General features: G+C 52.3%; 4 protein-coding genes across 4 annotated transcripts; 2 read left to right on the top strand and 2 right to left on the bottom strand.

Moving 5' to 3' along the window:
* Positions 1–6,822, top strand: BO72DRAFT_256805 (glutamate synthase (NADH)). Its single transcript, XM_040940094.1, has 3 exons — positions 1–300; positions 396–436; positions 506–6,822. Exons 1-3 carry the CDS (start codon positions 125–127, stop codon positions 6,670–6,672), a joined length of 6,384 nt encoding a protein of 2,127 aa, XP_040796929.1. The 5' UTR covers positions 1–124; the 3' UTR covers positions 6,673–6,822.
* Positions 6,823–7,195: 373 nt separating this feature from the next.
* BO72DRAFT_519668 (uncharacterized protein) lies at positions 7,196–8,397 on the bottom strand (the record flags this gene model as incomplete). Its single annotated transcript, XM_040949701.1, has 1 exon — positions 7,196–8,397. One exon carries the CDS (start codon positions 8,395–8,397, stop codon positions 7,222–7,224), a length of 1,176 nt encoding a protein of 391 aa, XP_040796928.1. The 3' UTR covers positions 7,196–7,221.
* A 242-nt stretch (positions 8,398–8,639) lies between these two features.
* BO72DRAFT_452282 (EMI1 family protein) lies at positions 8,640–9,730 on the bottom strand. The gene has a single exon (XM_040945695.1). The coding sequence runs from the start codon at positions 9,658–9,660 to the stop codon at positions 8,923–8,925; it is 738 nt and encodes a 245-aa protein (XP_040796927.1). The 5' UTR covers positions 9,661–9,730; the 3' UTR covers positions 8,640–8,922.
* Positions 9,731–9,923: 193 nt separating this feature from the next.
* yme2 (putative RNA12 protein) lies at positions 9,924–15,065 on the top strand (the record flags this gene model as incomplete). The annotated part of the gene is made up of 5 exons (XM_040950373.1): positions 9,924–10,150; positions 10,216–11,958; positions 12,015–12,485; positions 13,137–13,437; positions 13,502–15,065. Coding segments are annotated over 5 exons (4,204 nt in total), but the record flags the coding sequence as incomplete, so codon positions are not given.
* Between the last annotated feature and the right edge of the window lie 33 nt (positions 15,066–15,098).

Below are 15,098 nucleotides of genomic sequence, written 5' to 3'. Positions count from 1 at the left end.
CCTCCCCCCCACATAACGAGCGCCTTCCATTCTACACCCCCGGTGGTCCCTCCTCCAACACACAAAAGCTCCCCTCCTAGCTTCCGACTTACTATCACATTCTCTGTCGGCTACCGACGGAAGAATGGGTCTGAACTTGGAGGAACTCTATGGCCAACCTATAGTCGATGAGCAGAAACCGAATGAGTATTCGGAGTACCAGCCGAAGCAGGGGTATGGCTGGGCCAACACCTTGCCCGAGCGGCAAGGTCTCTATGACCCTGAATATGAAAAGGATGCTTGTGGTGTAGGCTTCGCCGCGTAAGTGCCCTGCGTCTTCCTTCACCATCATTAAAATGCGCAACCTCGAGGGCGCCCAGAAGACTGGCAAGGTCACTAACAAGGACTCTCGACAGACACATCAAAGGAAAGCCTAGCCACAAGATTGTTAGTGATGGTAAGTTGTCCCGCGCCGGCATCAACGTTCCCTGGCAACTGGTTTATTAATGGAAGCATGGACTTGCAGCTCGTAACCTGCTCTGTAACATGACGCATCGTGGCGCCGTTGGTTCAGATGCACGGGACGGTGATGGTGCTGGTGTGATGACCAGTATTCCACACAAGTTCTTCATCAAGAATTTCGCCCGGGAAGTCGGAGTTGATCTCCCTCCTCTCGGCCAGTATGCCGTCGGAAACTTGTTCTTCAAGCCAGACGAAGAGTCTCTGAAAGAGTCTACCAACACATTCGAGGAAATTGCAACGTCTTTGGGTCTACGCGTGCTGGGATGGCGCGAGGTTCCTCGCGATTCGACCATTCTCGGCCCTGCTGCGCTCTCACGGGAGCCCATCATCATGCAACCCTTCGTGGTGCTGAAGTCAGCGTATGGCGAAGGCAACAAGCCCGAAGTCACTGACGCAGCACATTTTGACGACAAGACTTTCGAGCTCCAGCTGTACGTTCTACGGAAGCGTGCCACCCATGTGATTGGCCTTGCCAACTGGTTCTACCTCTGCTCTCTCAGTAACCGGAACATTGTCTACAAGGGTCAGCTGGCTCCAGTGCAGGTGTACCAGTACTACCACGACCTGGTCAATGTAGATTATGAGGGTCACTTTGCTCTCGTCCATTCTCGTTTCTCGACCAACACTTTTCCTTCATGGGACCGTGCGCAACCTTTGCGATGGGCGGCCCACAATGGTGAAATCAACACCCTTCGTGGCAACAAGAACTGGATGCGCGCTAGAGAGGGTGTGCTGAAGTCCGATATTTTCGGAGCGGAGCTTGACTCGCTCTATCCCATTGTTGAGGATGGCGGTTCCGACTCTGCCGCCTTCGATAACGTTCTGGAGCTGCTGATGATCAACGGAGTTCTTTCCTTGCCCGAAGCAGTCATGCTCATGATTCCTGAAGCGTGGCAGGACAACCCGGCTATGGACCCGGCCAAGGCTGCTTTCTACGAATGGGCTGCCTGCCAGATGGAGCCCTGGGATGGCCCGGCACTCTTTACTTTCTCCGACGGCCGCTATTGCGGAGCCAACCTCGACCGCAATGGCTTGCGTCCTTGCCGCTTCTATGTCACGGACGATGACAGAATAATCTGTGCCTCTGAGGTTGGTGCCGTGGACGTCGATCCTGAACGCGTGATCCAGAAGGGCCGCTTGCAGCCCGGCAAGATGCTCCTGGTTGACACCGTGGCTGGCCGGATCATCGATGACTCGGAACTCAAGTATACTGTCTCCCACCGACATGATTTCGCTTCCTGGTTAGAAAAAGAACTCCTGAAATTGCCTGCTATCAAAGAGAAATTGGATGCGCAGAGCGTGGATCTCGTCTCCCCATTAGATGAGACGACTATCCAGAATGATCCCCGCCTGAAGGCCTTCGGTTATTCCTTTGAGCAAGTGAGTCTGCTACTCGGCCCTATGGCCGCTGATTCAAAGGAAGCCCTTGGGTCAATGGGCAACGATGCTCCTCTTGCCTGTATTGCTAAGCAACCACGCCTTCTCTACGAATACTTCCGTCAACTCTTTGCTCAGGTCACGAACCCTCCCATCGATCCTATCCGCGAGGCAGTGGTTATGTCTCTAGAATGCTATGTTGGTCCTCAGGGCAACCTTCTGGAAATGGAGCAGTCACAGTGTCACCGCTTGCTCTTGCCATCCCCTATCCTGAGCATTCCCGAGTTCAACGCGTTGAAGAATATCAATCGCGCTCACAAGGATTGGACAGTCAAAACCATCGACATTACATTCGAGAAGCAGAAGGGTGTCCCTGGCTACCTTGAAGCTCTTGATGCCATCTGCGATGCCACAACCGAAGCAATCCAGAACGGGGACAAGGTCCTTGTGCTTTCGGACCGAGCCACGTCGGCGGGGAGAGTTCCTGTCTCCGCTCTTTTGGCTACTGGGCTTGTTCATCATCACTTGGTCCGTAACAAATGGAGATCTCTCGCCGCCATCGTCGTCGAGACCGCCGAGGCTCGTGAGGTACATCACATGTGTGTTTTGGTAGGGTACGGAGCCGACGCTATCAACCCTTACCTTGCAATGGAGTGTATCCTCAAGATGAACCGGGAAAAGCTGATTCGCAAGCAACTCCCTGATGAGAAGGTCATCGAGAACTACAAGGCTTCTTGTGATGGTGGTATCCTCAAGGTCATGAGCAAGATGGGTATCTCCACCTTGCAGTCCTACAAGGGTGCTCAGATTTTCGAAGCTCTCGGTATCGATGATAGTGTCATTGACCGTTGCTTCGCGGGAACTGCGAGCCGCATTCGTGGTATGACTTTCGAGCTTATTGCTCAAGATGCCTTCGCCTTCCACGAGCGTGGATACTCTTCGCGTGAGATTGTCGATATTCCCGGTCTTCCTGAGTCTGGCGAATATCACTGGCGTGATGGCGGGGAAGAGCACATCAATGACCCGGTCAGCATCGCGAACATGCAAGATGCTGTCCGCACAAAGAATGACAAGTCGTATGAAGCGTATGCCAAGGCTGAACATGAGCAGATCAAGAATTGTACCCTGCGTGGTATGCTCGACTTCGACTTCGAACAGCGGACCCCCATTCCCATTGACCAGGTCGAACCTTGGACAGAAATTGTGCGTCGGTTCGTTACAGGTGCCATGTCTTATGGTTCGATATCCATGGAATCGCATTCTACCTTGGCAGTCGCTATGAACCGCCTTGGTGGAAAGTCGAACACTGGTGAAGGAGGCGAAGATCCCGAGAGAAGCAAGAGATTCGAGAACGGCGATACGATGCGCTCCGCCATCAAGCAGATTGCTTCCGGTCGCTTCGGTGTGACTTCTCACTACCTCGCGGACGCTGATGAGCTACAGATCAAGATGGCACAAGGAGCTAAGCCCGGTGAAGGTGGTGAGCTTCCTGGACACAAGGTCGTGGGCCCTATCGCCCGTACTCGTTACTCTACTCCTGGTGTCGGATTAATCTCGCCACCTCCGCACCACGACATCTATTCCATTGAAGATCTTAAGCAACTCATCTACGATCTTAAATGTTCCAACCCTCGCGCAAGAGTATCCGTCAAGCTCGTGTCTGAGGTCGGTGTTGGTATTGTTGCCTCCGGTGTCGCGAAGGCCAAGGCTGATCATATCCTGATCTCCGGTCACGATGGTGGTACTGGTGCGTCCCGTTGGACTGGTATCAAATATGCCGGTCTCCCATGGGAGTTGGGTCTGGCCGAAACCCACCAGACCCTTGTCCTGAATGACCTGCGCGGGCGTGTTGTTGTCCAGACCGATGGTCAAATTCGTACCGGTCGTGATCTTGCTGTCGCTTGTCTGCTCGGTGCAGAAGAATTCGGATTTGCCACCACTCCCTTGATTGCTATGGGATGTATCATGATGCGCAAGTGTCATCTGAATACTTGTCCTGTTGGAATTGCGACCCAGGATCCAGCACTGAGGGCTAAATTCCAGGGAACTCCCGAGCATGTGATCAACTTCTTTTACTATGTTGCTAACGAGATGCGTGCCATCATGGCCAAGTTGGGCATTCGCACGGTCAACGAGATGGTGGGTCGTGCGGAGCTCCTCAGGATCCGAGATGGTATCAAAACCCCCAAACAAGAGAAGATTGATCTCTCCCTCATTCTCACCCCGGCCCACTCCCTCCGTCCTGGAGTAGCTACCTACAATGTTCGCAAGCAGGACCATCGCCTCCACACTCGTCTCGATAATAAGTTAATTGCCGAATCCGAGCTTGCTTTGGAGAAGGGCCTACCCTGTCGTATTGAATGCGATATCGTCAACACGGATCGTGCCTTGGGTGCTACCTTGTCCTATCAGGTCAGTCGCCGCTATGGTGGGGAAGGACTCCCGCAAGACACTATTCACTCGAACATTAAGGGCTCGGCCGGTCAGTCCTTTGGTGCTTACCTTGCTCCGGGTATCACCCTCGAGCTGGAAGGTGACGCCAACGACTATGTCGGTAAGGGTCTTTCTGGAGGTCGCCTAATTGTGTACCCTCCCCGTGGCGCTGCATACAAGGCCGAGGAGAACGTAATTGTCGGCAACACCTGTCTCTACGGTGCTACTCGGGGTACTTGCTTCTTCCGCGGTATGGCTGCTGAGCGTTTTGCTGTTCGTAATTCCGGGGCTACCGCTGTCGTTGAGGGTGTTGGTGACCATGGATGTGAGTATATGACTGGCGGTCGGGTGCTTGTGCTTGGTTCCACCGGTCGTAACTTCGCCGCTGGCATGTCCGGTGGTATCGCCTATATCTTGGATAAGAACCAGGATTTCCACTCCAAGGTCAACATGGAGATGGTCGAGGTCAGCGGTTTGGAGGACCCCGCTGAAATCGCCTTCGTTCGTGGCTTGATTGAGGATCACCACCACTACACCGGTTCTGAATTGGCTGCTCGCATCTTGCTCGATTTCACCCGTGCTCTCCGCCACTTCGTCAAGGTTTTGCCCATTGATTACAAGCGCATCCTCGAGGAGGAAAGTGCCAAGGCTAAGGCCGCAAAGAAGGCCGAGTTCACTCTCCCTCAGCTTCCGGGTACGCCGGTTCCGGCTGAGAAATCGAAGGCTCAGTCCGAAAAGGATGCGAAGAAGGTTGAGATGCTCGACATCGAAGACAGCATCAGTGACTCGAAGACCGAGAAGAAGCGCTCTGCTCTCATTCTCGACAAGACCAGAGGTTTTATGAAGTATAATCGTCGCAGCGAAAAGTACCGAAACCCAGCCACTCGGACGCGTGACTGGGCTGAGCTTTCTGCCCGTCTCAGCGAGGATGAGTTGAAGTACCAGTCGGCTCGTTGCATGGACTGCGGTGTCCCATTCTGTCAGTCTGATACTGGTTGTCCGATCTCCAATATCATCCCTAAGTGGAATGAACTGGTCTTCCAGAACCAGTGGCAAGATGCGCTCAACCGTCTTCTCATGACAAACAACTTCCCAGAATTCACCGGTCGTGTCTGCCCCGCGCCTTGTGAGGGTGCATGTGTCCTTGGTATCAACGAAGACCCAGTAGGCATCAAGTCTATCGAGTGTGCTATCATTGACCGTGGGTTCGAAATGGGCTGGATGGTCCCTCGTCCTCCTAAGACTCGCACTGGTAAGACTATTGCCATTATTGGTTCTGGTCCGGCCGGTCTCGCTGCTGCAGATCAACTCAATCGTGCTGGGCACAGTGTGACTGTCTACGAGCGAGCTGATCGTATTGGTGGGCTGCTCATGTATGGTATTCCCAACATGAAGCTGGACAAGAAGGTTGTGCAGCGTCGTGTTGACCTGATGGCTGCTGAAGGCGTCCAATTTGCCCCTAGCACTCCCGTTGGACCTGAACACGATGTCAGCTTGGAGTCCCTGCGTAAGACCAACGACGCTGTGATCATTGCTACCGGTGCCACCGTGGCTCGTGATCTAAAGGTCCCGGGACGCGAGCTTGAGGGCATCCATTACGCCATGCAATTCTTGCACCGCAACACCAAGTCGCTCCTCGATTCCAACCTGGCCGATGGTGCATACATCTCCGCCAAGGACAAGCACGTTGTGGTTATTGGTGGTGGTGACACCGGAAATGACTGCATTGGTACTTCTGTTCGTCATGGCGCCAAATCTGTTACCAACTTCGAGTTGCTGCCCCAGCCTCCGCCGGAGCGTGCCCGTGACAACCCTTGGCCCCAATGGCCTCGCATTTACCGGGTTGACTATGGCCATTCCGAAGTCAAGACACACATGGGCAAGGACCCTCGCGAGTACTGTGTCATGTCTAAGGAATTCATTGACGATGGCAGTGGTCGCGTTAAGGGTATCAATACTGTTCGCGTGGAGTGGACCAAGGGTGCTTCTGGCGGATGGGACATGAAGACTGTTGAAGGCAGTGAGCAATTCTTCCCGGCCGATCTCGTTCTTCTTTCAATGGGCTTCCTTGGACCGGAAGATCGCCTTCTAGGAGATGAGATCGAGCGAGATGCGCGTAAGAATGTTAAGACCCCTCCTGGTCAGTACTCCACCAACGTCCCTGGCGTTTATGCTGCCGGTGACTGCCGTCGTGGCCAGTCTCTCATCGTCTGGGGCATCAACGAGGGTCGCCAGTGTGCCCGTGAGGTTGATGCTGCTCTCATGGGCACCAGCTCCCAGCTTCCAGTTACTGGCGGCATCGTTCGCCGTCCTGCTATTGATGCACTACCCCAGTCGGCGCCACAGACCGTCTCAGCTTAAATTTTGTTACGTATCTCGTTTTCATCATGCTGGGTAGGATCTAGCAGCACAACGACCCAAAGTGAGACTCATGATCACAATGAATCTATGACTGTCAATATTACAAGGCAAAACGGATCAAGGAAAAGCTAAAAGAAAAGTTGGTTGCTTCAGTGAAATTAACGTCGGGTGGCTCGTATCCCTATAACTATACATTTTTCTACTATCTTTCCGAGAGACTATTTTGAGGAGGCTGATTGAAGACTTTTGCTTCATTTCTATGTTTGCCTGAGTTGTGCAGCGTTCTTTTCATCGTCAAAATGTTGTGTAAGGTCGGAGCGTTTGTCATTCTGTGCAACTTTCTAGCTGTCTGTACATATTCTATTCACGTCAATATCAATTTGATGATCTTGAGTGACTTGGCACAGTATAATTACTGTTTGAATTCGAGTTCAAATTTGTGCAAGCTGGTAACAAACAAGGTCTACTAGCATTACGAGCACTGACAAAATATATGACATCCACCATCTCGCAGTCTACCCATCTCATTCCTTGGAGACTTGGCTTCGATCAATCCTCGTTGTCGTCCTCATCATAGTAATCTTCATCATCATCGTCGTCCGCATCCTCCTCCTCTGTCTCAATCTCTGTTTTCTCACCCTCAATCCCGCCCCAATTCTCGTCCTCGTCTCCCGCTCGTCTACGGCGAGGAAGGCGGTTCTTCAAGTCCTCGTACTCAAGCTTGATTCGAGCCGCGATCCCAGTCATACTGTCCGACTTCTTCCTCATCTTTACCACCCGTCCACTGGCAACGGTACGGTCCAAGCCGCGCTGGCGATTCTGCCAATCATGATGACCGCCACCACGATAGGGTGAACTGATACCTGCTGTCCTCCGCTCATTCCGAGTGCTCCTGGGCCCACGACCGCAGCCGTACCGATACGCGCAGAAATGAACATCCCCATTCGCCAGGCAATGAGCGGAGCGCTCGTGGCGCCTCCCATACCGTCGCAGCATGTCCGCCTGCCGCTCGTCCTCCTGGAACAGCGCATCGAGGTATTTCAAGCCTTCGTCGATCTCGAAGAGATGCTGCAGGCACTGCTGACTCGTGGCCTCCAGGATTTCATGGCATGCGGTGAGCTCGCGATCGGCGAGCTTCATCATGGCCCAGAGATTGCCCTGCAGGGTCTCCCTGTCGGTCCTGGTTGGAGGTTTCAGGATGGAAGGGGGCTGCGGGGGCTGGGGACGGAGACGGCGGGGAAAAGGAGGCGGAGGCATCAAGTTAGCATCCGTGGGGATGGGGGGAGGAGAGGGAGGGTGAGGAGGAGCGCGAGTCTCCCGAGGGTGGTCTGGCAGGGGAATCGAATCATGAGCGGGGATGACGGTTGCTGTTGGCTGCCTCCAGGTCACGACTCTGCGATATCGAGGGTGGTAGTAGAGGGGGTCGTGGGCGGTAAAAGGGTGGTACTCGACCTCGTCATGAGAGCCATTGGTTGCATCTCTATATTGAGGGACGTACGCGGTACCCTCCTCATGATGCGATGAATGAAGTGTGCTGTAGGAGGGCTGTGCTTGCGTGTGAGATGGCGATGGGGCAGTTGGTGTAGTCGGTGTAGTTAGTGAAGTTGGTGTAGTTGATGTTGGTGTTGGTGTCGTTGTCTCCGCTGCTGCTGCGGAACTTGAGGGTCCAGAAAACGCACCTCGCCTGGCTCTGTTTTGGTCTGGTTGCTCTGTCAGCTTGTCCATCTTGCGATTCAAGATTGTGAAGGGATTAAGATGTTGCTGCTTGATTGTGGACGGGCGAGTCCAGATGTCGTTGTCGAGAAGTGTAGTGCAATGTATAGGAAGAAACAGCAAATTCGAAGGGGAAAGAAAGGCGCAGGCTGACCCTTTTGAGGGAGTCTATCCCGTAACAATATTCCTTTCAAGAACTCATTGGGAACAAAGTTTTGTTTGATTAACAAAGAGGATTCACAGGCCTGACCACCGCGATTTCGAAAACAATGGCGGTCTTCTTTGATCTACACTCCAGTATTCAAAGAGACCAAGAAAAACACCTCCAATCGTCTAGCCAAATCATTATCATCCTTTTGATTAATCTGAATATGGCTATCGTACAATATCCCCCAGGGACAGGTATCGTATTCGAAACTAACATGAAGATCAACCGAGTCTAACATGCACGTTCATGGAAATGGACAGGAAATTTTTACACGGGCAAAGAAGAATGGGCTAGAGGAGAGAGGGCTTTCACCGACTAGAATGTTTCTTTCATGACGATGCTGACGACGCCTCTGCTGTTGCGGATGCCGCGGCCGCTTTCTGGCTGGCCGCTGCCGCTGCTGCGGCCTCCTCGGCAGCCTTCACCTCCCTCTCGAGCGCGGCGAAGTCGCCATTGAAGCACTCGCCGATAGATTCCGTGCGCACATCCCAGACATCCTCACTGCTGGGCCCTGTCTTGTACTTGATAGCCTTCTTCCGGTAATGATCCCGAATCGCCTCCTTGCGCCGTTCGTCACCCCAGGTGCGCGTCTTCATGCACAGCCAGAAATTACTCCAATGCTCGCTGCAAGACCGCAGCTCGCCGTATCGGTAAACGTTGACAAACTGGCCACCGAAAGACTGACAGAAAAAGGCGTAGTCGAATGCCGAGCGGCAAGACATGGTATCGGGATAGAGAGAATCGGGGGCGATCGAGTTCGGGGGAGAATGAGGATTAGAGGATGATGATGTTGTATCGAGAAACGGTGTTTCGGGAGTCGATCGCTGTTGATCGTGTGATTTCTGGCTAATATCGCCCTCGAGACTAGCGATTAACTTCTTCCATTCGGCGTCGGCTTGCTCTTCGCGAGTTAATGTTGGGGGTTGATCCGCTTGTGCTGATGAGGACGGCGTAGATGCATGTGCCGTCTGTGCAGATGGTAGACCGGAATCAGGTAGACCAGATGAAGCAGGAGGCGGGGTTTGAGACTCGCCCTCCTTGGAAGGGGTTTTCCACAACCAGCCCATGGTGACGCTGGCCAATATCATAAAAAGTTGTTGTTTGAGGCAGTTGAATTGGCCGAACCTCGGATTTGAATCAAAGGGACAAATGCGAGTCGATGGACTCTGATTGGCGATAGTGCTGTAATTTATCGAAGACGTAGTGTGACCGTACCGGAGCGGGGGCCGCACGTCTGCCCTGTAACACGATCGTCACAAGCTGTATTTCACAGATAATGAAAGCTCCCCAGCTACGTCATAGGATGCTCTCTATTAACCAAGAACCCAGCCATGAAACCATTGCTCCTACACATCTCTTGCGTCGCTGAGATGATGCGAGCTCCGGTACATATCGTGAGGCCATGGGGTTACCGAGCCCATGTGCGTCCCAGTGGGCTCTCCATTCCCTCCTCAAAAGGGATCCTCGCCAGACTGAACAGTAGCTCTTCTCATATTAGCACTGTCGAAACAGGTCATATTGAAGTGAAGGACGGTGAAGGGCTTATTTTCGTGAACAGTATGATACATTGATTTCCAAGTCGCAAACTAACACCACTCCATGCTGATGCACTCATTATACAGATATCTTTCCTTCGCGGTTACAATGGCTGCTACAAGGACCTCTTAGCGGTGGTCGGTCATACGAACAAGTATTGAAGCGTATCGACAGACCACACCTAGCGGCTTCTGATCCTTTACACATAATACGTCGCGTCTTTCCTCAAATATTGGACATCGATATTCGGGAGGTTATCCCCCGTTTCAGAGAAGGCGGCGCATTTGTGAAGTATAACCGCAAGGATGGACTCAAGGACTTGGACATCGTAACCGCGATAGGGAATCACCTCAAAGAACACCCTATCAGGCCATGGTTCAACCCGTTTCAGGAGGTCAACGTGGCCCATGTCCATGGCAGGCCCTGGATTGAGGACCTATACCGCATTCCCACCCCACGGCTGAGAGTGGAATTCCTGCCTGCTTCCTCTGATGGGACAGCAGGAGAACCGACCACCGAGGCTCTGTACAGTGTGTTTCGCCGGTACGGCAAGCTAAGAGACATCGAAAGGCAGCCGTCCGATTCCAAAGTCACGCCCAAATATGCTTTCATTGTGTTCTCCCGCGCGAGGAACGCCGTCATGGCTAAGAACTGCGTGCACGGCTTCACCATTCCGGAGCATGAAGGTGGTGGAAAGTCCGGCACCCGGATCAAGATTAAGTATGAAGCCAACATCAAGTTGTCCATGATCAAGGACTGGCTCTTGAACCATCCAAGGATTGTAATTCCCATTATTGCCGCCCTCATCGCAGCCATCACAGTAACTGTTTTTGACCCAATCCGAACGTTCTTCATTGAGATGAAGATCAAAGCGACCTTGCAAAAAGAAGAAAACAGCATCTTGCGGTGGATCAGAAACCAGGTGAACAAAGCCAATATCATTTATTTCGGCCGCCGCGGATCTGATCCGCGCCGGCTCACGGCTATCTGGGAAGATCGTCAAGGTGATATCGCTCAGCTACAGTCGTGGCTGATGGAGAACGCTGAAACTTTCATCGTCATTCACGGACCTCGCGGCACCGGAAAGCGAGAGCTTGTTCTGGATCGCGCCCTGGAAAACTACAGGTACAAGGTTGTCATCGATTGTAAGCAAATTCAGGATGCCAAAGGTGACACGGCAAAGATTTCTCGTGCTGCTAGCCAAGTAGGATACCGACCGGTCTTCTCCTGGATGAATAGCATGAGCAGCTTTATCGATCTGGCCGCTCAAGGTATGATTGGCACGAAAGCCGGGTTTTCAGAGACCTTGGATGCTCAGCTCAGCAAGATCTGGCAAAATACCGCCACCGCCCTCAAGAAAGTTGCATTGGAGAACAAGAAAAACGATGAAAAAGAAGCCCATCTAAGTGATGAGGAATACCTTGAGGCTCATCCAGAGCAGAGGCCCGTGGTGGTTATCGATAATTTCTTGCACAATTTCTCCGAGGACAGTGTAGTCTATGACAAACTCACCGAATGGGCCGCTGGTTTGACCACTGGGAATATAGCGCACGTCATCTTTCTCACCACAGACGTCTCCTTCTCCAAGCCATTGAGCAAGGCTCTACCCAACTCCGTGTTCCGGACCATTTCCTTGGGCGACTGTTCACCGGAGGTAGGAAGGAAGTTTGTGCTCAGTCATTTGGAATACGAATCAAAAACTGGCACGAAACAGACTCTCGACCTCGGTAACCTGTCAGACTTGGACAGTTGTATACAGGTACTGGGAGGCCGGGTCACTGACCTTGAGTTCATGGCGCGACGGATTGAAGCTGGAGAGACCCCTTTAGGTAAGTCCGGGGCTGCCAATGCATGAACAAGGCCAGCAAATAACACATAGAATCAGCTGCCGTCACCCGCATAATCGAGCAGTCAGCCTCCGAGATTTTGAAGATGTTCATCTTGGGTAGTGACACGACCTCAAAGTCGTGGACGCAGGAACAGGCATGGCATCTAATCAAAACACTTGCCAACGCTAAGGATGCGGCACTACCTTACAACCAGATCCTGCTATCCGACCTCTTCAAGGACAACGGTGAAGCATCCTTGCGTGCTCTTGAGCAGGCGGAGTTGATTTCTATCAACTCAGTCAATGGTTGCCCCGATGTGGTCAAGCCTGGCAAGCCTGTGTACCGGGCCGTTTTCAAGCGTCTCACCGAGAACAAGACCTTGAGCAGCCGCCTAGATCTCGAAATACTCAAACAGCTCATTAGTGTCGAGAACAAAAGTATAAGCAAGTACGAGGAGGAGTTGCAACTTCTAGGAACGCTGCCCAAGCAACCTTGGGAGCTCGCCAGCCGGATCAAGTGGCTCCTAGGTAAGGTTTATAGCTCACAAAACAAGGTAAGCAGGTATGAGACAGAGAGCGCAACCTTGCAGAAGATTCTGCGGCGGGAACATTGAACAGGTAGTGGAAAGTCGGCCTGCGTTATGATTGCATTGATATGTAGTGTACATAATTTCGAATGTTAATGAACAGGGAATGATCTGTCAAGTCTACTTTCGGCCGCAAGCCTCCGTAGAAGACCTATCGCACAGTGAAAAGATCGCAGGAAGATGCATCCTTGTTGAGACTGAATCTGAACTGCCTCAGACCAAGTCGAGCTCCGATTCGGATTTGATGGATCAGCTTTTAGCCGTCGAGTCAACCAGTTGTTGATTGAGCCTTGGAAAATACTAGGTAGCAGATGTGTTATCGCCCCGAAAACAAGGCAGGAAGGGGAGTTCTGCTGAGATAAGCAACGGTAATTTTACCGTATTGTAGCCCAACTGCATCTGCGAGTCAACCTACTACTTCTTTGCATAAATCTCCGCGCTCTGAAACAGCGCCAGGTTGCAAGGTTCCCTCTTCGTTTATTCTTCATATGAGATCTGATATTGTTTTGAGAGGTTAAGCTATTCTTCTGGTTTTGCGCATTGTATGACCATCGTGTGGACGGTCGATCTATTCAACCCCTAACTGCACCAGCACTTTTCTTGAGGGGCATCCGCCCTTGTGCTTGGGAAATGGAAGGATATGAATTAGCCTCCGGGGGGCTTATTCGCCTGGCACGCGATGGCTTCAATAGCGTGGGGTGGCCTACGTGGGTGGCTCTCCTGGTGTCCGTTTGCGTGGCGACTCGCCTCATCAGCGGACTGCAAAGTCGCCTCGGTAGTGGAACCGAGGCGGGACCGACACGCTCGGCTCGGATGGTGCCTTACTGGCTCCCTTGGATAGGCCATGGTATATCCTTCGCCCGGGACCATGTGAAGCTGATTGGGAATGCCAGGTTTGTTCTCCTGTGCACCACCTTTGCCGGAGACCTTTAATCTTAACTAACATCCCATTTTCAGGGAGTTTATGAACGAGCCTGTCTTCGGCATCTATATGGGCGGCACGAATCACATCACTATTGTCGCCCCTTCATTAGTCAAAGCTGTGTTTACAGCACGAGGCATCTCCTCGGCCGATTTAATGAACTATGCCCTACGGACAGTCTTCGGTGACCGTGGTGCGCTCCGTAGTCTGAGCCCTGCAGACCACCATGCGCTCAGTCACAGTGTGCCAAATCTGCTCATGCGTGAACCCTTCCTCACGGAAGGTACACGGACTGCTACCCGCTTGATTGAACGCCGGACCCCTGATTTGGTCACGAATTGCCGGAGCATAGTCGATCAGATGCAATGGGAACGCGGCAGTCAGGCACTGGTGGTTGGACAGGATGACATTCTGGTCTGCGAGGTCAACTTCTTCGCCCTGATTCGTCATTTTGTTGGCCATATCACAACGGCTATTTTCACAGGAGAGAGCATTTTGGAAGCCAACCCAACCTTGCTTCCTGACGTCTTCACCCTTGACAACCATTTTCTTGCCGTAGCCACGGGCCTTCCTCGGCTATCACATCCCGGCATATCTGCAGCGCATACTGCCCGTGACCGGCTGTTGGAAGTTCTGACGGAATTTCATAAAGCATTCTTGGCGTGGGACGATGGCCTGGATCCTGGCGCCGATTTCAGAGACCTGGATGATATCTCAGAGCCTCTAAGGGAACGGATACGGAAGTGCAAAAGCCTAGGGCTTTCTGCCAGATCAAGCGCTCCTGCACATCTGTCTCTGCTCTGGGCCATGAACTCAAACTCTCCCAACGTGGTCTTCTGGCATCTCCTTCGCATATATGCCGACAGTGCTCTCCTGGGTGAGATTCGTCAAGAAATCTCTCCATTCGTCAAGATTACCCGACCGAGCAGGGAAGAAACTGGTCTTCCATTCGACGAGCCTCCTCGCATGTCTATCGATACAGAAGGCCTCATCAAATCATGCCTTCTCCTGAAGGCTAGCTTTTATGAGACTTTGCGCCTGGACTCTGCATCTTTATCATTTCGGAATGTCACATCAGACTTCACTGTGACTGAATCCGAAGAAGATGCAGCTCTGGATGGTTTATCGCAGCCTCGTTCGTACAAATTCAAGAAGGGTGATGCCATAGTCATCCCTCACGCCGTCATCCACAATGACCACCGATATTTCTCTAATCCTAGCCAGTTTGATCCACTGAGATTTGTCACGACTGACCCAGACACTGGCGAGAAGAAAGCAAGTATGGACGTCATCAAACCGTTTGGCGGGGGTGTGTCGGGGTGTAAAGGTCGCGCTTTTGCAGAACGAAAACTTCTGGCTTTTTCTGCCGCGATCATCGCCTTGTGGGACGTTGAACCCGCCCAGGGCAACGATTTTGCCATACCAGAGCATAGACCATCCGCTGCAGCTTTCTTGCCGAAGACTGATATCAGGGTACGAATGCGGCAACGCATCTAATCAAAAGGGACTGAGTTCACATTTGTCCTTGCATATACACGGTGTTTGATTTATGGTTGTTTGTATATACCAAAATTCGAGAAGTTATTCATGATATGCTACCGACCTTAACCCGTTGGGACTGCTTGCAACATC

The sequence above is a fragment of the Aspergillus fijiensis genome (assembly GCF_003184825.1).
Source record: "Aspergillus fijiensis CBS 313.89 unplaced genomic scaffold BO72scaffold_67, whole genome shotgun sequence".
Taxonomy (NCBI): Eukaryota; Fungi; Ascomycota; class Eurotiomycetes; order Eurotiales; family Aspergillaceae; genus Aspergillus; species Aspergillus fijiensis.
Note: the sequence above shows the minus strand (reverse complement) of the source record. Positions and strands in the feature narration are given on the sequence as shown.

Excerpts from the sequence above, each read along its gene's own strand:
- BO72DRAFT_256805 (XM_040940094.1), top strand. The coding sequence starts at position 125 with ATGGGTCTGAACTTGGAGGAACTCTATGGCCAACCTATAGTCGATGAG. Across the intron at positions 301-395 it reads TGTGGTGTAGGCTTCGCCGC|ACACATCAAAGGAAAGCCTA; the intron begins GTAAGTGCCCTG and ends GACTCTCGACAG. Across the intron at positions 437-505 it reads CCACAAGATTGTTAGTGATG|CTCGTAACCTGCTCTGTAAC; the intron begins GTAAGTTGTCCC and ends ATGGACTTGCAG.
- BO72DRAFT_452282 (XM_040945695.1), bottom strand. The coding sequence starts at position 9,660 with ATGGGCTGGTTGTGGAAAACCCCTTCCAAGGAGGGCGAGTCTCAAACC.